Raw genomic sequence first — 27532 nt, 5'->3', positions numbered from 1 at the left:
GTGAGGGTAGGGGTGTAGATCAACTAGTAAATCAAGAGCTTCACCTTCTTCACCACTATAGATCGGTATAGCGACTGTATAACTGCATTCACCGCCTCAATTGGTCTGTCAATCTCACCATCCCTTTTCCCCACACTTGTGAACAACACCATGAAGTACGGTACTTAAATTCCTCCACATAAGGTAGTGACTCCCCTCACACTCAGAGAGGACAGTCCACCTTTTTCCTACTGAGGACAGTGGCCTCAGATTTAGAAGTGCTGATCCTCATCCCCTGTAACCTCTCACTCAGTCACAAACTGTCCCAATGCATGCTGGAGTTCCCAGCCCAATAAAGCCAACAGCACCACGTCATTTGCAAAAAGTAGTAACACGATTCTAAGGCCACCAAACTGGACCCCCTTCCCTCTCCAGCTGTGCCTTGATATCCTGTCCATGAAAATTACAAACAGGACAGGAGACAAAGCACAGTCCTGGCAGAGTCCCACGCCCACTAGAAACGGTGCTAATGTTTTTCCGAGTATGTGGACGCAGTTCTTACTGTGATTATACAGGGACCAGATAGCCCTTATTAGGGGCCCAGAACCCCATACTCAACCAGCAACCATAGAATCCCTTGAGGAACACAGTCTTATTTCTTCTCTAAAAGCTGGGCCACCGTTCCACGGCCTTGACAGAATCCACATTGCTCCTCCTGGATCTGAGGTTCCACCACTGGGCAGAGTCTTCTTTCTAGTACCCTGGCATAAGCTTTTCCAGTGAGGCTAAGGTTTTTAATCCCCTGATAGTACACCCTCCTGTCCCTTATTTTAAAAATTGCGGCCACAACCCTGGTCTGCCACTCCAGAGGCACAGCTCCCAGTGACCAGACAACATTGAAAAAGAGTGTCAGCCATGACAGCCCAACAGTGTCCAGAGCCTTCAGTATTTCTGGGTGGATCTCATCCATCCCAGGGCCTTGCCACTGTGGAGTTGCTTAACTACCTCAGTGACCCTCCCTTAGGGAAATGGGCATTGATCCCCCATTAGCTTCTGGTTCTGCCTCCTCCATACAGGACATGTCCATTGGGTTAAGGAGTTCCTCAGAGTGTTCTTCCACCACTAGACAACATCCTCAGTTTGGATCAACACTCTTTCCTCTTGCTGAGAATAGCCTGGGTGAATCCCTGCCTTCCCTTTCTGAGTCGCCTGATGGTTTGCCAGACCCACTTTGAGTCCGATTGACAGTTGTTTCCATGGTCTCTCCGAATTCCTCCCACACCGGGGTTTTTGCTTAACCTGACCGCCAAGGCTGCAGCCCATTTTGTCCATTGGTATGTCTCTGCTGCTTTGGGAATCTCCCGTGCTAACCATACATGGAAGACCTCCTTTTTCAGCCCGATGGCATCACTCACCTCTGTTGTCTACCATTGGGTCCTTGGGTTGCCATATCTTGAGAGGCACCTTTGGCCTACCGGCTGCTGCTCTTTGCAGTTGCTTCCACAATGGGGGATTTGAACAAGGCCCACAGATGTTCCCAGTCCACCCTCACTACTTACTTAGGCTTTCAAGGTCTGTCCAGGCCCAACCACCCAAGTCTGACAGTCTGACCCACCTCACCAACAAGTGGTGATCAGTTGGCAGCTCTGCCCCTGTCTTCATCCAAATGTCCAGAACATATGGCCACAAATCTGATGATACAATTATTAAATACCTCATAGATATTTGGCCTATGATGCTCTGGTATAAGGTTCACTTATGAGCCACCTTATGTTTGAACATGGTGTTCGTTATGGACAAATCATCCCAGCACAGAAGTCAAGTAACAAAACACCACTCCAGTTTAGATTAGGAATACCATTCCTCCCAATAATGCCTCTCCAGGTGTCTCCATCGTTATCTATGTGGGTGTTGAAATCACCCAGCAGAACTATGGAGTCCCAAGATGGGATTATTTCCAGGATCCCCTCGAGTGACTCCAATAAGGCCTGGTACTCCGATTTGGCATTTGGTCCAGTGCTGCCCAAGTCACATTGCATCAGGCTAGTTTGCCTTGGGAGGCCCTACTAGGAGCTTCTGCTCTGGACAGCATAGCTCCCAGGGTCACAGGGCACTCAAAGCTCTCCACCATGATAAGGTGATGATTCCAGGAGAGGGATGTCACTTATATTTGATGCAAATTACATACTCTGAAATTGTGTAGTTTGAGACCTAGCTGTATTTAATTAATAACCAAGATACATATATTCATCTTCAGAATACAAATCATGTTTAGCTATTAAAACATAACAGATATATTTAATGTATGCATCAGCTTCATAAATGTAAACTGCTATGACAGCAGAAAATTGATAACTATAGTGGCGTGCAAAAGTATTCAGTCCACATGAAAGTGACCATAATTTTCTGCATGACAGAACATTTTTACACATATGTATCCATTCACTACTTTTAATATGAACTCTTATGCTGTAACAATACATTCCCAAAGTCAAAATAAACCATTTTCTGTTATTTTAATCTTAGTCCATAGTAACATTTATTAAGAATTTCATTTAATAATTATTTTTTAGACATCAGCGCTGGAAGACAATCCTGAAAGAAGACAGTGTGCTCAAAAGGCTACAAATAACTTTCCAAAAGAAATACTAGATTTCAGCAGTGACAGTGAAGAAGAGCAAAAGGGAAGTAAATACAGAACTGAAAAGAATGAAACCTCTGGTCTTTTGAGTCTGATTCAGTGTGGCCTTTCAGAGTTTCTTGATGCAAAAATAGCGCTGGAATATTCTTATAAAGAGGACAATGAAAGTTCTGAGACCCAGTCATCTTCTGAAAATAATATACTGCCAACAGATAAAAAGAAAAAAATTACAGGACAGAGTTCTGATCTAAACCTGAAGCCAGTTAACATGATACAATCTGCAAATCACAGACCTAAAAGTATAAAGAATTACAGTTGTGTAGACTGTGAAGAAAGCCATAGTAGTCCTTCTAAGGCAAGCTCTGTTAGTTCAAGGACAAATTTTAACACAAACAGAAAGAGAAAAAATAAAACATGCAGGAAATTAACTTCTGAATTAACTGAAAAAATTAAAAATGAGGCAAAAATTAAATTGTCCTCACGTGGGCATCCTGGCTTACTATCTTGCAAACCAAGAAAACACAAAAGCACCGTTGATACCCTCCAACATTTAAATAAAAACCTGGAAATGAAGACTGCAAAAATGTGCAACATCACTGAATCTGATAGTGGTGAAGAATCTGATTATGTTGCTATGTCTAAAAAAGAAAAGATTACCCACAGTAAAGCAAAACTCAGAGAACCAGGAGCCAAACAGTGCATGTCACTTTCCCAAGAGCCAAAAAGAAATGTTGCATTTAATGTCTGTGAGAAGGGACCTGAAACTGATTGGCAGATGATCAGTTCTTTCTCTTCAGAAGAAGAAGATATTTCTGTTAAAAAAGTCCAATTCTGTAAAGCCAAAAGAAAGCGGAAACAGTGTTACGTAAGTTCCAGGTCATCATTTAAGAATAAGGAAATATTTATACAAAAAGAAGAACATAATCAAGCAGCTGAAAAACAGGGATCATTGGACAGCTTTTTAGGTAAGTAAAAGTAGTAGCACAAAATATATCTGTAGTTCTTTGTTAAAGGCCAATAGTAAACTGGTTAGTTAAAATATTTTATCTCCAGGGGCCACATGTATAAATGGTGCGTACGCCCAAAAATGTTGCATACGCCCGTTTCCACACACACTTTTAGATGTATAAAAACTAAAGCCACGCACATTTTCATGGCAGCCTCCCAACCTTCATACACAAGTTTCTGCTTAGTATTGCAAACTGGCAGCACCCAGCATCAAAGCAGTGCTACTGTTTCTTTGTGGTCTCCCTTTTTCCAGACTCACATCAGTGAGATGACAGTGGGATTTATCAAATATATCGAAATTAATTGCATATTGTTTACAAATTTAAGGCATCTGATTGTAATCATTCTGTAACCACATAATGGTGCACGCAGTGGTCAAAACTTTCCAAATACCATAGCTGCTTTAACGTTGTTACTCTCAGTGCACCACTCATAGTATTTTAACCCATTGTATCTGTATGTGGAATCACAGCTGTACAGCAGCTGATCGAAAAGCCCTGGTGGACATTTATAGCACATGCTGCCTCAGGAAAGCCATCAGCATTTGCATAAATTCCATTTAGCCGAGGACACAGTCTATTTGAACTTTTCCCATCCGGGAAAAAATTCAGAGCCCTACCTGCACGGACATCGAGGCTCATAAACAGTTTCATCTCAAGAGCTTTAAACACACTCAATCAGTCCTTCAAGTGATCCCGGTAGAACTATTTGTACTTATAATTACAATTCCCTCACTGTAAACTTGTGCTACAACAGTAATTTTGCACAACCTGAGAAACTTTATGAACCATTTGCACTATCTGCACTATATGTACAGTAATCCCTCCTCCATCGCAGGGGTTGCGTTCCAGAGCCACCCGCGAAATAAGAAAATCCGCGAAGTAGAAACCATATGTTTATATGGTTATTTTTATATTGTCATGCTTGGGTCACAGATTTGCGCAGAAACACAGGAGGTTGTAGAGAGACAGGAACGTTATTCAAACACTGCAAACAAACATTTGTCTCTTTTTCAAAAGTTTAAACTGTGCTCCATGACAAGACAGAGATGACAGTTCCGTCTCACAATTAAAAGAATGCAAACATATCTTCCTCTTCAAAGGAGTGCGCGTCAGGAGCAGATGTCAGAGAGATAGAGAAAAGCAAACAAATCAATAGGGCTGTTTGGCTTTTAAGTATGCAAAGCACCGCGGCACAAAGCTGTTGAAGGCGGCAGCTCACACCCCCTCCGTCAGGAGCAGGGAGAGAGAGAGACAGAGAGAGACAGAGAAAAACAAACAGTGAAAAATCAATACGTGCCCTTTGAGCTTTTAAGTATGCGAAGCACCGTGCAGCATGTCGCTTCACGAAGCAGCTGCACACAGAAGGTAGCAACGTGAAGATAATCTTTCAGCATTTTTAGACGAGCGTCCGTATCGTCTAGGTGTGCGAACAGCCCCCCTGCTCACACCCCCTACGTCAGGATCAGAGAAAGTCAGCGCAAGAGAGAGAGAGAAAAGTAAGTTGGGTAGCTTTTCAGCCATCTGCCAATAGTGTCCCTTGTATGAAATCAACTGGGCAAACCAACTGAGGAAGTATGTACCAGAAATTAAAAGACCCATTGTCCGCAGAAATCCACGAACCAGCAAAAAATCTGCGATATATATTTAAATATGCTTACATATAAAATCCGCGATGGAGTGAAGCCGCGAAAGGCGAAGCGCGATATAGCGAGGGATTACTGTACATGTATATTGTACTTATGTTTTCACACTATATATTTTTCAGTGTTTTTTATTGTATTATTATTATTATCGTTATATCTCTATTATATAAAAAAAATCCTGGGATGAGACAAGACTTTTTTCAAAAGATTTTTTCGAGTCCCGCGAGACAAGACTTTGGCCATGAGATTTTTTCAAGTCCCACCCTCCTCTCAACCATATTCAACCACGCGCACAGTACTGTTATTAACAGAATAAATGAGTGCACGGGCAATCCTAGCACCAAGAAACTATGAAGTGAAACGAATTAATGGCAAAAATGACGATCGGTTAATCAGCAAATTGGTCAAATGCGTATCGATAGACTATGCTGAAACAGTTGGTGGTGGTCGTGCGGAACATGAAAACATCAATTTACAATATCCTGAAGAATATCTACAACTGTTAACACCGTCCGGTCTTCCACCACACAAATTGCGGTAGAAAGAAGGATGTATCCAAGAAAGGTAATGTAATACATCTTCTGTGCATAACATTAGACAACAAAGGAGATCTTGATATTCCATTTGTACTAAAACATTAACAGTTTCCTGTTAGAATAGCTTTTGCAAAGACAATTAACAAATCTCAGAGCCAAATATTCAAAAAAGTCGTTTTATTTAAAAGAGAGAAAGAAACGAAATTCAATCACGGGCAGTTATACGTTGCATTGTCATGATGAAAATCCAAACACAGAATCAAAATTCAATGCGATATTGACGAAAATTGAATTAAAAAAATAGTTTTACAGTAAAAATGTAAGTTTAAAAAGTATTTGTGTGTTAATTTCAAAGCCAAACAGAACAAAATCATATTACACAACGAATAACTCTAATTCTAACCATTTACTTTCAAATTATTATGTTTTACTACTTTTTAATATGGTTAATTACTTGCTGTAATGTAAAATAGATCTATTATACAAATGTAACAATTCCCATGAAAATAACAATGTGTTTAAATTGTATATCCGCATCCCCATATGCGAGTGGCAAAACCACAAAGAGGCTAGCGCTTAGCGCAGGCTTTGGGGTTGGCGAGCAAAGCGAGCAGGGGGCAAAGCCCCCTAGTCATTTTATAGGAAAATAAGATTATGAAGGATTTGTATATTGAATCTTATTGTACCATATAATGACAATAAAGGAATTTGATTCAATTCAAAAGAACAGAGCGCATATTTACACATGATGATGACTGGCTTGTAATTTGATTTAGATTTCCAAGAGCTATCCTGATGGCGCTGTGTGCTGTTAGAATACTAGGATGTATACTTGATGTCATTTTTATGATGAAATGCTTTAAAGTGTGTATATTATATTTTACAGATAAATTGTTAACTTCATTTAAATAATGTATACTGTTAATAATTAAACATGTGGGGGCACAGTGGAGCAGCGGTAGCAATGAGCTGGTGCCCACTTCTGGGATTGTTCCTGTCTCAAGCTGTATGCTTGCTGGGACTAGCACGACCCTGTATGAATAGACGGATGTAATAATTAAACACGTATTACGAAGATTTTTAAATTTTCCTTAAAAGTTTTGAAGCTTACAGCTGGTTTTACATTAATTACAGTGCTTATATTGTGGCGATTGGTTATGTGGAGAAAGAAAATGGAAGGACGGGGATTGGGGGTTGGTACGTTTGACAGACACAGTACTGCTGCAATTAATTATTTCATCGAGGGTGGCATGGATCCCAGCAAGCATCTTGTGGGAGACATAAACAATCCCTAGATGGGGGAGGCAATAACAATCCCTGGACAAGGAGCCAGCTCATCGCTATCGTGGTGCCATTGTGCCCCCACATTTAATACATGCTTTAATGCATTTCATTATGAAAATGATATCAATTATATATCTTAGTATTCTAAAATGTTCAGAGAGCTGTAATATCATGAATGTAATGTATTCTGTATGGCAACCAGTACCTGTGCACTCCTATGTGCGAAAGGGAAAGCTCATTTAAGAAGCACACAGTGATTCACATGCATAGAATACGATGCATTTAACATACTACTTTAGTTATAATGGGATTTGAGAAACTCTAATAAATTGAACCGATTTTAAGATGAAGTTTATGACATTCTACTTTAATGGCAGAATAAACTACAAGATTAAACTCGACATTTCAGCCTCTTTTTTTTCCACTGTGTCCCTTTTTTTTTTCTTTTCTCTGTGCTCTAATATACTTCCGTATGACACTCAGACAGTGGGGCTACAACTCACATTTTCATGTCTACATTGATATCTGACAATTTCTTTATTTCAGGCACAGTGCAACTTTCTGAACTAGAACTTTTGAGTGTTGTTCCATCAAGTTCCTTTTGTTGCTCATACAGTACCACTGCCTAACTATGTTTTTCCTTGCTACCACTTCACTGAGTAGGATCTCCACTTTGCATTTGGTGAAGTTCTTTTTTATACATGCTTTTGCCATTGTCTTTTAACAAACACTCAACTGAAAGGAATATTTATATTGATTTACATAATCAAGTATGCAAAATTCTGGGAGAAGTTGGGATGGGGTGGCAGGCACATGCATTACATTTCATACTGACCGGGACTTATGGAGCAGAAGTGTGTGGAAGCTGGCTTACGCACGGTTTTGTGCATCTGAATTTTTTTGTGCGTACGCACATTTCCACTTTTGTTCATGTTTTGCCATGTTTTAGTTTGACTTCTACTCACAGCATTATACATGAGGCCACAGATGTTTTATAGTTTGAGTATAAAAAATATTTTGTGTCATATAGATTACAGAGTTTGCTTTTTTATGTATTTTATGAATCTTTGCCTATTTTTGAAATTTAATGTAGTCTTTAATAATAGATGAGAATTATTGAGCCAGCACTTAACATTTTTGATACTTGTTTCATTAATTGTATATGCAAAGGAATGCAATGTCCAAACTGTACCTATATGTCTCAGCAAATTAGGTTTCTGCTTAGTTAAATTACCTAAAATAGCTGCCTCTCAGACACTTCCTTTGTAATGTTAATGAATGTTTCATCAAGTTATGGAAAAAATGGTGCCTGTTTTTCTGTGGTAGAATACTCAGCTCAGTAACAGCAAAGCTTCCCTAAATTTAAAAAAAATGCCACTTATACCTACTTTGCTTAGCAGTCCCTCTGAAGGTGTTTTGTCAAACACAGCAAGTGACCTAGCAAAATGCATTTATTAGGGTTTGTCAGGTAAAAAGTTCATCAGCATGATGGAGGCCTGTGGATATTTAAATGTTGTGAGGTTCTGTGCTAGTTTCTTTATGGTATCAAGCTTTGTTCATAGAGTGATACTGGGTGAAGAGTTTATTTTACCTTTGGTCGGGTGTGCCTTTATCAATTCATGTGATGAAAATTTCCCTGTGATTATGAGAAAAATATTTGTGACAATTTCACCAGCTAAAACTTGTTAACCATTAAATAGAACTAGTCTTGCTTGCCCTTTTTATCTGGTGTTATTGAACCAGGGTTCTTAAATTTTCCACCAGAGTTGAACCAGGGCTGTCACTTAAACTAGTATGAAGAGCCAAACTGAAAGTCAGCAATATGTAAAAATTCTAGAAAACTTTCCCAGTCTTTTATTATTCAGACCTCTTTTGAATATGTGTAAAGGTTATGTAAAATGATTTAACTGAAAATTGTTTTGGTGCATATTTCAAACTTATAAGTATGTTTTAACACAATTATAGAATATATGCGACATCAATGTAAAATAATGCATTATATATCAGTGAAGGCAAGAGGACCAAATTGTTGTTTTTACTATCCACCTTTACTTCAGTCACCAAGAAGAGGCTTGTTTTTAACTTACTATTAAACATCTGACAATTTCTTAAAAATTAGATGCTCTACACAGGTCACATTTCTTGATTTTCTTTGGTGGTTTGCTCTCTCAAGATTGCCATTTAAATGTTTGGTTTAGGTAAAGTAGGAAATAGCCACTTGTAATCATTATGTTATGTTCCCTGTACAGTTTATTAGTCTATAAAATCCGTTTCAAAATTCTATTGAGCCTTCATGGTAGAGAGCAAAATACACATCAAAATACATATTTTAGGTCATTGTTCAGTCAGTTTTAACAGTTGTCAACATGTGCCCCATCTTTCCTGTGTCAAGCGTGTTAATTCAGTAAAATATAGTTTTCTGCCACAATTATATTTAGGGGGCCGTTTGAAATACCCTTACCATGTCTTCTTGTGCTAGCTCTAGTTTAACCAAAAATTTAATATTCATGCAGTCAGTAACAAATTTCATTTTTTAAGACCTTATGCTTTGATGAGTCTTGAGGATCTCACAGATTTGGAACTTTGAGCCTAGGATTTCTTCTTGCTTTCCAAACCATATTTTACAGGATTGGCAGCAGTCTTTTGGCATATTACTTGTTGTAATTGTGGCCTTGAACACCATCATACAGTATGTATTATCCATTCACCCATTTCCTGAATTCATGTTTTCCATTACAGTGTTGCAAGAAGCCAGAGCATATCCTGGCAGCAGTGGACACTTGGCAGGAATCAACAACCCTGAATAAAATAGATGCTAAACTGTGACAGGGAAAACTCAAACTCAGATCCAACTTGACTCAAACTAGGCCAGTTTCCAAACAACCTAACACAACATTTTTGGCATAAGTGAGCAAACCAGTGTACCCAAATGAAACCAATGCTGATATATGGATAACAGACAAATTACCCCTGAACATTCTAAAAGTTGGCATGTCATTATTTTTACTGAAGATAGTTTATAGTTATAAATTTAAACACTATTGATTTGTCAGTACATTATAATTTAGGAAGTCAAAATAGTCATTGAAGTGTTTTTGGTACAGAGTTGTATTAGAGACTTTATATTTTATGTTAAAAAATGAAGATCATTTTAAAGAACTAATAGTTTTGAGCAAAACTTCCTGAAAACCAAACAACAAGTATTGAAGTAAAGGTGTAATAAAACAATTTAATTAACAAAAGAACTCCTTTGTAACAGTGAATCATTAAAATGCCTGCAGCTAAGCATAACCCAAGTTCTTTAAAGAAATTCTATCATTTCAGACAGTAAGGTTTTGTTTCAGTGTAAATGACACATACAAAACTTACTTGTAAAGTCTATGTTTTTCTGGTTGAAATGATGAAATATTAAATACTCCTGGAAGTATGTCAGTAATGCTTAAAATAATACCTACATATAGGAAAAATGAGCTGAGTAATTTATTTTAAAAAGTAGAACTTCATGTACTTATTCTGGGGCAGTTAAAATTTCAGTACCTTATTTTTCTATTCTAGATGGTGTCCAGGGGGTTGTCTATACCCATTCAAATCAGCACATTGTTGGATCAAGCAAAGCAGAGAATCAGATGAGTCGCTCAGCCCTGCGGGATGTATTTGAATTGAATCAGTATACTCAAATGCCAGCGAATCTTGTTCACAGTGATGCAGAAGAGGTACAATTGAAAATGCTGTCAATTTGTGAAGAGTACAGTATTACATCAAGACATGGTTTCAGTGGTAACAAATTGCCATTAATAAATATGCTTTGTAAAGGTATTGTGTATGTATTGTGACAGTTTTCGGTCCTCTCGACCCCTTGAACCCTCTGACCACTCTTCAGACCCCAGGTAAAAGTCCAATAATTATTTATATGGACAAAATTAAAGTGCACAAAGCACCTACACTCCACAATACTCATATAATAATCAATAATAAACAATCAATACAATCCTCCACACTCCCAGACGCGTCCTTTTTATAGTCCTTGACCCGTTTCGCCCTCTCTGTCCACGTGACCTGGAACACTTCCGGGTCAGATAAAAATCATTTCTTCTTCATCCAGGAAGCACATCGTTCCCTTTGTCCATGTGACTCTGACGTACTTCCTGGGCGTAAGGCAAATAATCCTTGTTCCTCCCTGCAGCATCCCCAAGCGGCCCCCACGGCATCCAGCAGGGTTGGGGATAAAAACTGCATTGTCCAGAATTCCCTGCTGGCATTCGGGGTATCTCCATGCTGCAGAAAGGGCTCCATCTGGCAGCCTGGGGGTATTGGCCAGGATGAACGGCCGGCCACATATCACAGTACCCTTCTCCCAGTGAAAAAACATGGTTTGGAGCGTCCAGCCCCGCAAGGGACATCTTCCTCCAAGGTGATCCAAAAGCGGACCTCGGCGATCTTGTTGACACTCCCGTGCAAACCTAGGAGGAACAGTATAAAAGTAACTGTTTTGGTCCCCTGTCCTCCTAGGACAACTTCTCCATCCGTGGCCCGGCCTGCGGCATTCATAGCACAGCCGCAGTCCCCTTGGTAGTCTCTCTCTGTTGGACTGGAAGCCCCTTGGAACATCTGGTTCCACCCTTTTCTCCGCTGAGGATGAGGATTTTTCGGCCACCCTTAAGCTTTCCAACTTATCGGGAGACCCCTTTTTTATTTTAGTGATCTCCTGTTTAATCTGGGGCTTGTGCACAGTTTGGGTCTACCTATGAGTAAAAGAGAGCCCCTTTCCTGTCTGCACCCCTTTAGATTTAACAACGACCGGTGACGGCGTCTTTAGATCCACCTTGCTCCGTAAGACAGCACTGCTCCGGTACGATCGGATCTTCCCCCGCCCACTCGGGTCATTGTTTCAGACTCTTTTGTAGGGCTCACAGAGGATTGGCACCTGTTACTGAACAATCGCAGGCCCGGTTCACTCTGTGTCCCTCTATTATGTACGGTACCTGCACCATCGTATTCTTTAATATGGGAAGTTCCCGCAAGTCCAAAATGTTATTTATTTCGACCGGAGGCAAGCTTACTTCCTTATTTACCTCACTTACCAGCCGGGAGCCAATGAGCACGCCCGCTGCTGGCACGTGCTCTGACGGGTCTCGAGGAGGCTTCTGGGAATTGGAATTTTTATCGTCTGGGGGCCGGGTTGCCTTCGGTGAACTGCGGTCTGTCTTTATTAATTTATCGACATACCGATCAGCCACTTCCCGGCCTTCCTTACCTTCTTGCGGGGTGAGCGGTGCTTCGCTCGCCTCCCCCTTCACCTTTAGAAAGTCCAAGTCCGTCTTTTCGCCGACGAAGGCGCAAACAGCGGACGTGGACCTCCTCCTTCCCAAAATTCTTCGGGTTGGGTCACGTGTCCCTCACCGGCAGCTGACATGCAGAAGTCTGTAGTCCCTCTCACAGGCTCGAACAAGAGTGTTCCACCTTTTGTAGGAGCTTTGTGTGCATCCCGCAGAGCCTCCGGCTGATGATTTCCGAGGTATGTGCAAGGTACAAAGTGTGTTATTTTAAAAATATTTTTCACTATATCGCCGGCACATACCTCAATGCAGTCTTCCTCAGTAGGCTTCTCCCGATCCATGTGGTCGCCCCTACACTCATCCCGAGCGTCAGCCATAACGAATAGAGCTTTTCCGCTCATGCTGCTGCTCTGCTTACCCCTCTTCTTTCCCATGACGGATGTGGTGCAGGTAGGTTCTGGCAATGTTATTGCAGGTTCTGATGCTGCCGTCTTCGGGTTCTCTGTCAACAGAAATTTTTTAAACAGGTCCTCTGCCAAACTGACAGCCAGAAAATCCTGCCTGACTACGCCACAGTGACAGTTTGCGGTCCTCTCGACCCCTTGAACCTTCTGACCACTCTTCAGACCCCAGGTAAAAGTCCAATAATTATTTATTCGGACAAAATTAAAGTGCACAAAGCACCTACACTCCACAATACTCATATAATAATCATAATAAACAATCAATACAATCCTCCACACTCTCAGATGCGTTGCCACCCTTCCACCCAGCTCAGCTCAACGCTCTGGTCTCTCATAGTCCTTTTTATAGTCCTTGACCCGTTTCGCCCTCTCTGTCCACGTGACCTGGAACACTTCCGGGTCAGATAAAAATCATTTCTTCTTCATCCAGGAAGCACATCGTTCCCTTTGTCCATGTGACTCTGACGTACTTCCTGGGCGTAAGGCAAATAATCCTTGTTCCTCCCTGCAGCGGCTCCCACGGCATCCAGCAGGGTTGGGGATAAAAACTGCATTGTCCAGAATTCCCTGCTGGCATTCGGGGCACCTCCATGCTGCAGATGGCCTGGGGGTATTGGCCGGGATGAACGGCCGGCCACATATCACAGTATGTAATATATATAACAATAATGCAGAGCCATTTAGGGAAATATATGGTACAGCATATTTTTTGAGGTGCATTGGTTTCTATATATATACAATAGTTTGATATAGATCTGTTCTGATATATATATATATATATATATATATATATATATATATATATATATATATCTCCAAATGGATGTATTTAAACCAATGTATATCTGAATGGATATATATATATGTGTATACATACAGTATATCTAAACTGAAGTATATATTTGAGCAGGTACTTCCGCTTTGCCATACCACGTTGCTGTTATAAATTTATTATTATTTATTATTTATTATGCCTCAAAATGGATCCAACCAATCAATATGTATATATCTCAGCTGTATATATGAATATACAGTGTGTATTCAAATATATATATTCAAAACAAGGAAGTATATGATGTAATATTCAGCCAGTGTATGTATCAGAACAGATGTATTCAAGCCTGCAAGTGTATGTGTGTGTGTTTGTGTATAATATATATACACACACTACCAGTCAAATGGTTTAGAGCACCTCAGTTTTGTAGTTTTTCTACATGTTTACTCAGTTGAAATGCAGTGAATGACATAAAATGGTGAAAAGGTAAGCAGTAAACTGCCAGTGGTTTAAATCTAAAGTTTAGGGTAGCAAAAAACTGAAAAAAGCAAATATTAGAATATTAGAAATGGGCTTTCTTCAAGGAACAACTAAGAAGTTACAACCTACAGATGTTCTGCAGTAGTTACAGTAAATTAAGCCTTGAAAGTTGAAGCAAACAATTTGCACAGGTGTCTCATCTCTTTGTTGATTACTTAAAAACTTTCTGTCTGTTTTAAAGCAGAGTTGGAACAGGCTTGTTCATTTTAACTCCTTTTCATCAATGTGAATGACTACTCAACTATTTTTTAAGACTTGTGTGTACCCATTTTCTTAAAATAGCTGTTGCAAAGGAAGTTCAAATGCAGTATGAAGGTGCTGATGTACTTAAGTCTTTTATTTCATAGAAAATTATAACTGTCTAAGAAAGATAATTAAAGTTACTAGTGTTTGCATTATACTGTGAATTTATTTACTTAAGCTACATTAAAAATTATTTTTGTCTGTACTGATTTTATAGCAAATAAAGAAGGCATGTGCTGTGGTTCACAGACAGTGATTTAGAAGTTAAGACTAGTTGTAACAGTTTATTGTAGATCTTTTCTTTCACTGTATGATTTGTTTGTGTGTGGTCTGAGATAAGTATGAAGTCCCAGCTTTATGCAATTATGTTTATAACTTGAGCTTCAGTGAAATTAGTCAGCTCTACATGATTCAAAATATTAAATGTACTTTGGACATAATCCTAAACTGTAAAATGAAGGTACTAAATCCTTAATTGCTACATGTGTTTATTTTTACACTTAGTTCTTGTTTTGCTGGGTAAGGCCATCACATATGGATTGTGTACATTATCAGATAAGACAGAAGACCTTGACCATTAATTTTGATGATGAGTTTTTAACATAATTAAACAAATAGACTTAAAATCTTGTAATTAGCTTAAAGCAAATACCATATGTTAGATATATAATTCCTTATACATAATAATATACTGTTTGTAGTTTGGTGTATATTATTGTGACTTTTTCCTTTTCTTAAGTCTTTATAGAAATAGAAATTTGAAAATGTGCTTTCTTCCTTTTTAAAACACTCTTAAAGATTTATTCACACAATGTATACTTTAACACGGGCTGGGCAAAGTTGTTCCTGGAGAGCAGCAGTGGCTGCAGGTTTTTGTTCTAACCCAGTTGCTTAATAAGAAGCACTTATTGCTCAAGTAACACTTTTGCTTCACTTTAGTTGTGTCGCTCTTTGAGATTTTCAACCCCTAGTGCTCATTTTAGTCTTAAACAGCTATATTCTCTGTTTTTAATTGCTCCTTATTAGCAATAAGATGCAAATGATAAAAGAAACCACCATTTCTCCATTTAGCTTGTTTCCATTTACACCTGTCTGTATTTATTGTGCAGTATTTGGTTTGATTAAATACTTGGAAGGAAAGTGAAGAGAAAAAAGTGAAGGACTGAGAATTACTCATCTGTTTTAGACATTGGATCATTTGGATGATATCCTTAGAAAGGAAAAAAAATCTAGGCTATGAGAATGACGTGACATGGCAGTTAAACAATTAACAAGCCATGAAATTAAATTATTGACAAGGATTTTTCCAATTAAGCAACTGGGTTCGAACAAAAACCTACAGTCACAACGGCCCTCCAGGACTGACTTTTCCCACTAACACTGAGTTGAGTACATTGAGTTTTTCTGTAGTTCTCTCTGAGCTTTTAACATCCATCCAGGGAAGGATTTATTTTTGTTTGAGACTAACATATATTAGTAATCTAGGCACAGAAGATCTAAATTATTTTGATTTTGTATGTTCTGCCCCTCAAAAAAACTCACTGCTTTTGAAGTATTCTGTTAAATAAAAACATAGCTGAAACTATTCATTTAAGAGAGTGAGTAACTTATAAGGAAAGGAATTATCATTATTATGTTTTTATTGTTACTTTTGAAAAATGACATCACAGATCTTCACTATATTTTTTGTAATTTAAGTTGAGCTGTATAGATATCTCTTTAGGATATTTATAGAGATGCCCTTTATTTAGATATATATAGGATATGCATAAAAAATCTAATATTTTAGTAGTCATATCATTATAGATTTCCTCATTACAGCCACAGCAGTTTGCAGATAGACTTGTTGGTTAGAATTACTTGATGCCTTTTTACAAAAAGAAAAATTACTTGCTCGTCTGTTTTTTTAAAAATTATTAGAATTATTTATTTAGAATTAAAATATTCTAAAAAATGTGTATATTTTTCACTTAATATTTTATATATTTATACAAGTAAATACAAATTACTCATACATTTTAATACTTGTGTATTTATTAGAGAGTGCAATACCCATGTGAAAAATGTATTAGTGTGTTAGGCTCAGTCTCTGGTTAAACCATATTTAGCAGGAATACCTGCTTCCTGAGGTTTCCTGTAGCTGTTGATCAGAGTTTGCAGTTTAGTAAAGTATATGTATCGTGACTCACTCATTTCTGGTCTTACTACAACACTCTGTTTGACTAAACAATTGTAAAATTTGTTTTGCAAGTTTTGCTTCCTTCATTCATTCTGCTTTACGCTTTTTAGATAGATAGATAGATAGATAGATAGATAGATAGATAGATAGATAGATAGATAGATAGATAGATAGATAGATAGATAGATAGATAGATAGATAGATAGATAGATAGATAGATACTTTATTAATCCCAATGGGAAATTCACATTCTCCTGCAGCAGCATACTGATACAATAAATAATATTAAATTAAAGATTGATAATAATGCAGGTGAAAAAACAGACAATAACTTTGTATAATGTTAAATGTTAACGTTTACCCCCCCAGGTGGAATTGAAGAGTCGCATAGTTTGGGGGAGGAACGATCTCCTCAATCTGTCAGTGGAGCAGGACAGTGACAGCAGTCTGTCGCTGAAGCTGCTCTTCTGTCTGGAGATGATACTATTTAGTGGATGCAGTGGATTCTCCATAATTGATAGAAGCCTGCTGAGTGCCCTTCGCTCTGCCACAGATGTTAAACTGTCCAGCTTCATGCCAACAATAGAGCCTTCCTCACCAGTTTGTCCAGGCGTGAGGCGTCTTTCTTCTTAATGCTGCCTCCCCAGCACACCACTGCGTAGAAGAGGGTGCTCGCCACAACTGTCTGACAGAACATCTGCAGCATTTTATTGCAGATGTTGAAGGACGCCAGCCTTCTAAGGAAGTATAGTCGGCTCTGTCCTTTCTTGCACAGAGCAGCAGTATTGGCAGTCCAGTCTAATTTATCATCCAGCTGCAATGGATGTCATGGATGATGTCTGTTTTGGGTCATTTGTTTACTGCATGACCCTGCTATGTTTGGAAAATACCTGACAGATACAAAGCAAAATGCATTGTTCCTTCAAAAATGACAGGTTATCTAATTCTAATGTGGAAAAGCATCCCCAAACCATGACACTACCACCATCATGTCTGTCCATTGGTATGAGGTTCATACAATGGGAAATGTGTTAGCTTTCCTGCAGACTTTATCAGACATACAGTATATTAAACAAAAAAAAATCCCTTTTCTGTTACCTGTCCATAGAACATTTTCCCAAAATTTATGATGATGATCCGGGTGTATTTAGGCAACCTGAGGTGAACACTTACTATTGACTTGTGGTTTCAATTTCTACACTCCCTATTTCTTTTCCCAGTCTTTGTCATGAGTACTTACCTTAGCAATTGCAGAAACGGTCTACAGATCAGTGTACTGTGTGTTGAAGGGTGCTTTGAGACATTGTACAAAAATGTATGGTGTTCTCTTGGCTAGATTTTGACAGGATGACCACTAGTGTGAATAAGTAATGACTATCCTCAACTTCGACAGTCTAGCTCAGTTTTTTGGTTCCCCAGAGTCTTTGAAATTTATGTGTAAACTAATTTCAAAAAATGTATTTGATTATGACTTTGTGTGTCTGAAAAACCTAGCCATCTGCTTCACTCTGATGGCAATGGCTGGCCTGATTGTTCATGCATGCCCTTCAACACTGCTAAGATGATTAATTAAAAACGTTTCTTATTTTGGAATGTTTAAGTAAATTCTATATCTCGTTACAACAGAAATGTTGTGGACGGTTCTTACGTATATATCTCATGTAAGGTGGCCATCAATTATGAACCAGCTGAATTAGGTTTATAAGAAATAATGAATATCATATTCAATGTATTATTTAATATATTAATGGATGAATAATTGCATATGACAATAGATGGATGTTTCAGATATTGTTACTAAACATGGCAGTTTACATTTTTAAAAATCTAGATTATTTGTTTAAGACATGAAAAATTCATAAATCCATTTTCTAACTTTCTTCTCCAATTTGGGGTCACAAGGAGTCGGTTTGATCCCCGAAAGCATTGTCTGCAAAATGAGAACCAAATCATGGGGTAAATTTGTTTTTTGTTGTGTTGTTTTTTTTTTTTTGTTTGTTTGTTTGTTTTAATAGAATTTCTCAGAGCAACCTGCTAAGACTCATACAAAAAAAAACATATCACAGGAAATTACCTCTGGCACAGAACTTGTTCATCTAGAGCACCCTGTGATCAATACTGAGAGAAAAGTTCACAGGTCCGGAAGAACCACCTTTTTAATTGGAGAAACACCACCGGCAATCCGTAGGTAAGAAGATATGATAGAGGATTTTAAATGTTTATCAAACAGTAGGTTTATCTTTATCAGATGTCAAACTACTTTATATTTTAGACTAAAGAAGAGGTCCTGAAGGTCTCTTTCAAAAATCTCTGACAAAGAAAATTGCAAAAAGATGTAATATAACCTTGAAAAAGAAAAAAAATTACATGTTTGAATTTCACAACTCCAGTTATGAGATAACTCTTTCCTCCTTATTTTGCGAATGCTGCAATATGATGTGTGCATACTGTACCATTTATATAATGTACTGAAATATTTCTCAATTTGCATTATATTTTGTTGGTGAGGTGAACTCATGGAAGGCCTTTAACTAAAAATTTTGGGTGCAGTGATTTCACTCTTAGTCATAATTATTGATGTCTTTCACAAAATAACACTACTAGTTCAAGTTTAATTTTGTACAAGTCCCAGTTCAAGTAAATGTATTTATTTAACAAAGTACCTTTCAGAGGTTTCTTTCTTGTTCACAACACAAAGTATAATTTTCTCTCTTCGCCCATTCTTTCCAGGCGAGCTTTGTTCTTCCTCAGCACCCAACTCCCAACACCATGGGTGAGGCAGAACGGCTCATTTTATGCAGGATCCGTGAGTATTTCCAATGCCAGGACCATTGCCTGTGCAAAGCACTTCTGGGTCAGGCAGAAGCCCCATGAAGTAGGGACAGCCAGGCTCTGCAGCTCCCCCTAGTGGCACCCATGAAACCTAGCAGGGCTGCCCAATGGGACTGCAGTCTTGCAGGCGTGCATTTGGGTACTCCAACCTAGGAATGCTGCAATCTAATGTGTCAGGGGAGCTTACAGTCCTATCAGGCTGTCTCCCCATCCTTCTGTTATACTGCCCTCCCTGTCTCACCAGGATACCAGTGTACTCACTTCTGTTTCCATGTAAGCATCACATACCAGCCTCCTTGCTGAAGCAGGGAGCACCCAGACTTTCTTTCTAACTACTCACTACCTTGTCCTTCCAGCCAGGTAAAAAACCAGGGACAGTTCCAGCAGAGATGTCATCCCATGTCTGATTTCAATCACAATACTGATATAATTCTTTGTATAAGAAGCGCATATAATACTTAAATCTTAACATGTGTGCCTCGTGTTCTCCTGAGTCTCATAATAATTGAATATGTTTTTTAATTTCCCCAGACAGCCCTTGTTTTACCTCACAGTTCTGTTTAAGAATGCAAACAACTTTGGGACAGATTGAAGAAAGATGCAGTAACTGCATTAATCTTTTACCACCAGAAACAAAAATATAAATTTCATGAACCATCAATGCATTTGCCAAGAGTGAAAAATGATATGGCTACTAATGACAAATCCAAGAATGTAATGCGCAGCAGGTTCAGCATAAAAATAATACTACTATACCAACAGTTAATGGCATAATGTTACAGCGCTTAGTACTTCTGCTGCTGAGGTTGGGGAGGTTTGGTTTGACTAGCTTAGTCTGTTGCTTCCAACCCCTTCATCAACAAAGGTGGAAAAAAGTAAGATGGATATATCGACTTTTAAAAACCAGATTAAACATTAATATTTAATGAATGAATATTCCACTAGAAATATTTTTTCTGAAAAACTTTAAATTTAAAATGCTTTACTTTCTGTTTTTTTATTTGTTTCTTCTCTCTTTCAGGAAGCATATATCTGAGATGACTGCATTCTTTAAAAAATCCTCAGTGAAACAACTAGCAGAACAGATCTTAACAACCACATCAGAATCTCGACAGCATATGTTGAAAGATTTTTATTGCCATCACTACCCTGATATTGACGACATATTGACTGTTATACCACCAATGCCACTTACAGACATTAAACATGAATCATCAGGGCCAAGCACAAGTCATTCTCCCTGCAATAAAACTACTCCTCACGTAAAGGACTCATCTGAACCTGTACAAGGAATGTCTCTAAAACATTTTAAAAATGTAAGTAAAAATAATCCTCGAGATTCAGAGAAAATAAGTAACATTCCAAAGGATTCAGAAGACTTTTCTTGCATCATCCCAGAGAATTTCTTCAGTTGTTATAATGAGGAATCTTTGTCCACTGTTAAATCAAAAAATGATAGCCATACTCACTTATTAGCAAATCCTTCTGAAAAAAATGAGCCTCTTGAGGTTAGTAATAGCAGTACAGAAAATCCTGACTCACAAAAGGAATTACTTGCAGGCCTATTAGGTGATACCTCTGTACTTGATGATGTATTCAATCCAAAAATCAGTGTTGAGCCACAAACCTCTTCTGCATCAAGTCACACAGCAAAAGTTAAGAAAAAGTCAAAAGACTTATGGGATATTTTAAATGAAGATGATGAAGACAGTGTAAATATACTAACTGATATGTCAGTTGTGGAGAGAATTTGTGAAGACAGGAATATAGCTTCAAAAGTGAGAAAAGATAGCCAGTCCCCAATAGACCTGTGGAAGAAAAATGAAAATTTTATATGGAAAATGTGATGTTTTTATTGCTAATAGTTTTATTTATTTTGAAAATATTGTGACTGTAATTGCCAAAAACAGAAAGGAAAATGAAGCATCACCTTTCTTTTCTAAGTTTTACACAAAGTAAGGATCATATTATTAAATGGGTTGTATTTCTTTCTCACACACTCTTTTTTTACTTTTTTCTTAGAAACCATTAATATATGTGCAGTCTATGTTATTTAAATAGATGTGCAATTTATGTTATAATGTGACATGTTAACTTATGTACTGTATATCCTCCATAGTCCTCTAATGTTTTGAGAGACTGGGTACATTTTTTAAATGTAATGTATTGCAGTTAAACAGACACTGTAGAAAGAAGTGGTCAAGTTTGGTCATGGAGAGCAGATGTTGTAGGATTTTGTTTTTATCAAATGTCTTATGCAGAACACATTTCTTGCTGCTGGAGCTATTGCTTCTCAAGTAGCATTTATGTTATTTATTTTAGTAAGATCGTTTGAAGATTCTCAACGCTTAATTGATTCTTGAATAGCTGGATTCTGTTTTGAATGTCTTGTTGCCTGAACAAATTGCCAGTTAACTATGACATACAGATGATAAAGCAGCTAGCAGATTACCATCTAACTTGGTCCCATTTGCATGTGCACATGCGTCAAGAATTATCTGTAGATAGTACTATCTGACTACCTGTAAATAAAATTCATGGAGAGAAATGGATGAGAAAAAGGGTAAGACTGACAATTTCTGATCTGTTCTGGGCTACAGAACATTTGGATAAAAGTAAAAATATGCACAATAGAAAAATTACCTGGTGGCAGATTGAAGACACTAACAAGCCATAAAATTAAATATCTTATTAGCAAGGATTGGCTTCTAATTAAAGAGAGTGTAGCAAAAGCCTGCAGTGACTATGGACCTCCAGGACTGAATGTGAGAACCTTTGCTTTAGGACAAGAAGTTCCTGCTTAAACTATAAATAGATAATGTCTTTATGTAGTTTGGATTCCTTCTGTAAACAATTGCATCAGTGAGGCATTAGCTAAAGAAAACTGATTATGTGAATGGCCATTACAGACTTTTGTTTGGGATGATGGGAATGTTATATTCATTGCAGCAAATCACACTGTTATCTCTTCTTCTGCATTAAGACTGCACAGTAATTGATTAATACTGTATGTACATGCCCTTTATATATAAAACTCATTCCATACTTGCTGTACGTACTGTATATATTTGTAAATGCAGCACAAAATGGGATTATCACGATTCATGTTTAAAGAATTTAGTAATATTTAATGCATAATTCTGAACGAGTGATACCTATTTAAAAAAAAAAATGCTGTTAAAACTGCAGAGGTGAACTTGCTATGCATCGCTAGGTAAGACTACAGAACAATGACAGCATTATTGGAAAAAAATATTAAAACAATTTAGTGGGGCCAAACATACTGATGTTATAAATTTATTTTTTTAATTCTTAGCAAATGTATATACAGTATATTTGTATAATGAGTTGTATTACATTTGGTGTCAAATTCATCCACTTGCTGTATAATCAAGAAAAGCTGAAACATTTTTTATCATAAAAAAAGCTTGGCATAACTTTTTACTTTAGTCAGTAAAATCTTTTAACAGTTCAAAATCTGCGAGATTTTGAGCACTAACACTGTGAATGTTTTGTTTTTATACTGTGTTATGTGGCAGAAATGTATTTTTAATTTGTAATTATTTATTAAATTAATATTTATTTGAAATTATGTTGTCATTTTTGTTTAAAAATTTTGTTTAATATCTGTCTGTATTAATGTTTTGAGAATTCTTTGTCAGAGTAACCCTGCATATGCTACAATGTTTGCTTAGTTTATAGTAGCCAATAGATTAGGCCTTCTGCCCTCCCATAAATTTAGAATTTGTCTTCCAAATCCGCTTAGTATCATTTCATCTTTCATGTGAACATGAAAAGAATGGTTCAGCATAATGACAGCATTTTGGATGCTTTTATGAAAAAATCTTTCAATTGTTTTCTTTGCTCCTGAATCATGCATTTGGGTCATCACCTGAGGGAATCTACAGTACATCTGCACAAGAACAGAGAGTATGGTGATGCTGTCACAATGTATACTGTAGCTTCTTTAGGTATTACTGGATATCACAGGCAGGTAAGTAGGGAGAGACTTTGGGCAGAAAAATACCCATCTGATTGGACCGAATGTTGATGTTGTTACCATGGAGAGCTATGTGCTCAAAGTGATTCATCACTTCTTCTATCTTAAGCCCATTGGTTCAATTTTGCATTCAAAGGGAGGCCACATAAAATACTGATTTGTTTTAAAATCACAAGAAATTCTCAGGACTGTTTATTGTATCAGGTGTAGTGTTTTCTAAGGCAAGTAAACATTTACTGGACAGATACCTGGTTTTAAAAATAATATCCTTGGATGGCCTAAGACTTTTTCACACTACATAAACAGACTAATGTTGGGGTGCACAAGAAGCAGCCCCGTTTACTCAGAATTTTCAAACAAAGTAATTCAGTTTAACAAAGACTCTCTGCAATGCATGCAATTACTAATGCAAAAGCAATCAGAGTGATACTCAGACAGAGAAAGTGTTTCTCACTCTGAAGCTTGGTCTTAAAGACAGTCTTTTCTGGTATGGGTGTCATTTATGTAGCTCTTTTCCCAGAAGGGGTAGGGCTTGTGAAAAAGGGATGAGATTTCCTGTTAGCCCACACTTGCCTTAGAGTGGAGGTGCTTAATGCCTGTGTGACTATAATATAAAGTGTGTGTGTGAGTGCACTGTATATGCCTTGGGGGCAAAAAAGTCCTATCTTATCTCTGTCTCTCTGTCTATCTTAAGTTGACTCAAGACTCAAGGATGATTAACATTCCTGTAGCAGCCCTTGGTTTCTAAGGAATCAATACGCAGAGAGTCTAAGACTGGTGCGTTTCTCTTTATTTATGTCTCAAACTGTGGCTCTTTATTGTAGTCGTTATATCGTCATGAGCACCATGAAAACTATAAACAAAAATATAAACGTACATTTTTTAACATTCTACAAAGTAACAGAACAAATGAACAAATTAAACAACATACAATGAATTGCGTACCTCGCTCCGCTTACCAAGTGGTACAACAAATCTGGTACAACAAATCTAAAGGTCACCGTTTCAGAGATAGCGTAAGTCCTCACTGTTTATTCACACTTCTGGTATTTTACATTGTTACGTTCCCTACGTGCAGAATGATTTCACGGTCATTTACACTCCCACCAATCATGTTATGAGGAACCATTGACTGAATATAATATGATTTCTATATAACCCTAAATGAGCTCTTAAGTTGGAAAACATAACCTTTGGATGCATAAAAGTAACAATAAATCACATGTCTAATGTAAGGGGGAACCACCCAGTGCTTAAGCCGATCACCCACTTTCAACAAGAAGTACTAACTTCTGGATGGGTCGTTCAATGATTGAAAGTTTTGGAGGGTTGATCATGTGTTTTAGTTGGGTTTCGCTCACCTATTTGCACTTTGACTCGACAAACTAAGCCATCACTGTCTTCCATGGTTTCAACCACACGTCCAAGATGCCACTGATTTCTGGGCAGGGGGTCTTCCTTGATAATGACTATGTCATTCACCTTGAGGTTACGCTTGGGAACATGCCACTTCTGGCGTGTGGAAAGGTTCAAGAGGTATTCTTTCTTCCAGCGACTCCAGAACTGTTCAATCAGAAATTGGACTCTGCGCCACCTTTTTGTACCATACACATCTTCCTTTACAAATTTCCCAGGAGGTGGAAAAGCAACCTTAGACTTCATCAAGATCAGATGGTTTGGGGTCAATGGTTCCAGTGACTTGGGATCATTGATTCCATCTACAGTTAATGGACGACTGTTGACAATAGCCATTGCTTCATACAACAATGTTCTAAGGGAGGCGTCATCAAGTCTTCCTGGACACTGAGCAAATGTGGCATTCAGCACACTTTGAACAGTACGAATCTGCCATTAACAAAAACCCAACAAGATGGCTTGCTGAGGGAGCATTGAAGATAAACTCGCATTGTTTTTCAGTTAGGAAAACCATGAGTGCCTTGTTATCGCATTGTTTGAGTGCTTCTCTGAATTCATTCTTGGCACCTACAAAGTTTGACCCCTGGTCACAATGGAGTTGGCGAACAGCTCCTCAAAGACTAATGAAACACCTCAGAGCATTGATAAATGTGTCTGTTGGCAGATCTTCAAGCATTTCAATGTGTATAGCTCGAGATGAGAAGCATGTGAAGATCAGGCCACATCTTTTGTACTCCTTGCGGGCCCTCTTGATGAGGAAGGGTCCAAAGCAGTCCATTCCACAAAATGTGAATGGAGCTGAAACTTCCACATGCTCTTTTGGGAGATCAGCCATTCTTTGCTCCTCTCCTGCTTGTCGAAGTTTCCTGCATGAAACACAGCTGTGTATCAATTTGGCAACAGATTTGCTCCCACCTATGACCCAAAATCCATTGACTCTAAGTTCCATTAAAGTTTGACTTCGGCCTTGATGAGAGATCTTATTGTGATAATAGAACAGAATCAACTTGGTGATGTGACTGTCCTTTGGAAGAATGATGGGGTGTTTTAATTACTGACTGAGAGAAGACTTCTTCAGTGTTCCACCAACACAAAGAATTCCTCTAATCAAAATGGGGTCAAGGTAGAAGAGAGGACTCACGCTTGAAAGAGTATTTTGGTTTTGGAGTGACTTCATTTCTTGACAAAAAGCTTGCTGTTGAATAAGCTTTATGACAGTTACTGCAGCTCTTTCACGTTCTTCAGTGGTCACCAGGTCACAGTGATTTTCTTGTTTAGACCCCAGTCTCTTTATTCTTGCAACCACCTTAAGAAGTGTTGTCCATGAAGAAAACCGACTCAGTCGGCTAAGAATGTCCATGTGTTTGCTGACTCTTGTTGCAAATACCTGAATTGATTTAACTTCAGGATCACCCACAAGTAACTCATCTAAAAGGTCAGTTGTAGGATTCACTTCTTGCTGCCACAAAAATTTAGGTCCTGTCAACCAGATTGACATAGAGATGTCAGAAGCATTAAGACCTCTGGAGGCATAGTCGGCAGGGTTTTCTGCTGTGTCAACATAATACTCTGGTTGGGATCTGTGGTTTCCCTTATTAGTTGGATACGATTAGCAACAAATACATGAAACCTTTGCACTTCATTGTTTTCTGTAGAAGTGGAACCTGTCATTGATGCCTCCACAAAACATTTAAATTTTTCTTCATGCAGACAGGTAGGATGGCGTCGGCCACATGTGCGACAGGTGTGTCGCCCTTTGCAATCCTTGCTGGTGTGCCCTTTCCTTAAACATCCAAAACAAAGGTGATTTTTATGAATAAAGGCCTTCTTTTCCTCGGTAGGTTTCACTGCAAAAACAGTGCACATAGCAATGTCATGGTTTTCATCACTGCACACAGAGCAGGGTAGTTTGGATTTGGAGTCTAATGTCTCCACCTTCCTTGTGGTGGTATTAATTGTTTCAGCACTTGTGTTAAGTGTTCTTACTCTTCTTGGTGACTTAACTCCTGTTCTGAGGTTCATCATGAGAGGGGAGGCTATGGGATTATAGGCTATCTGGGCTTCCTTTTGTATAAATTCTGTGAAGTGAGTAAAGCCTGGATAGTCTCCGGATGCATCCATTTCCTTTATGACAGCTCGGCTCCACCTGCGTACAATCCACTCGGGCAATTTTTTAAGGAGCTTGTGATTTTCCTCACAATTGTTTAGGATGGACAATCCTTTAACATAGGGAATAGCTTCAACACAGCTTTGCAGGAAGTCTGCAAACTCTCGAAGTGCTATAGGATCATTTGCACCAATCTTAGGCCACTTCATAAGCTTGTCTCGAAAGGCCCTTTGTACAATAAATGGGTTTCCATATCTCTCATTAAGGACAGTCCAGGCACTCTTGTACGCATCCTCTGAATTTCTATAGAAAAGTCCCTCCACGGCCTTGTAAGCCTCTCCAGCAAGGTACCTTTTCAAATACAGCATCTTTTCACAAGTTGGAATGGGCTTTCGATCAATAAGTGCAATGAATGGTGTCTTCTAATCAATAAACTTTAAGGGATCACCAGTAAATGGGGTTGGTTCAGGGATAGAGAGACGGTTTATGGCTAAAGAACTTGCAATTGCTTGGGCAAGACTAACCTATTCTTGAGGTGCAGGCACTTCAGGAGAAGAATATTGAGATTGAAAAGGTACAGCTTCTGTATTTAGCTGAACTCTAGATT

General features: G+C 38.3%; 1 protein-coding gene across 3 annotated transcripts in view; it reads left to right on the top strand.

Moving 5' to 3' along the window:
• ercc6l2 (excision repair cross-complementation group 6-like 2) overlaps positions 1-22986 on the top strand; it is a 99011-nt gene extending 76025 nt beyond the window's left edge. Inside the window, exons 17-21 of one of the 3 annotated variants that reach the window (XM_051929657.1) lie at positions 2553-3585; positions 10649-10806; positions 18586-18758; positions 19301-19343; positions 20424-20578. In XM_051929657.1, coding sequence (XP_051785617.1) covers positions 2553-3585; positions 10649-10806; positions 18586-18758; positions 19301-19343; positions 20424-20438 — 1422 coding nt within the window. In that variant the 3' untranslated portion in view covers positions 20439-20578. Of the gene's footprint in view, positions 1-2552; positions 3586-10648; positions 10807-18585; positions 18759-19300; positions 19377-20423 lie in introns of all 3 variants that reach the window. The other 2 variants (XM_051929655.1, XM_028805339.2) reach the window with 2 other exon arrangements.
• The last annotated feature ends 4546 nt before the right edge of the window (positions 22987-27532 follow it).

This window comes from Erpetoichthys calabaricus, chromosome 7, assembly GCF_900747795.2.
Source record: "Erpetoichthys calabaricus chromosome 7, fErpCal1.3, whole genome shotgun sequence".
Classification (NCBI taxonomy): Eukaryota; Metazoa; Chordata; class Cladistia; order Polypteriformes; family Polypteridae; genus Erpetoichthys; species Erpetoichthys calabaricus.
This window is presented reverse-complemented; position numbering and strand designations above follow the sequence as displayed.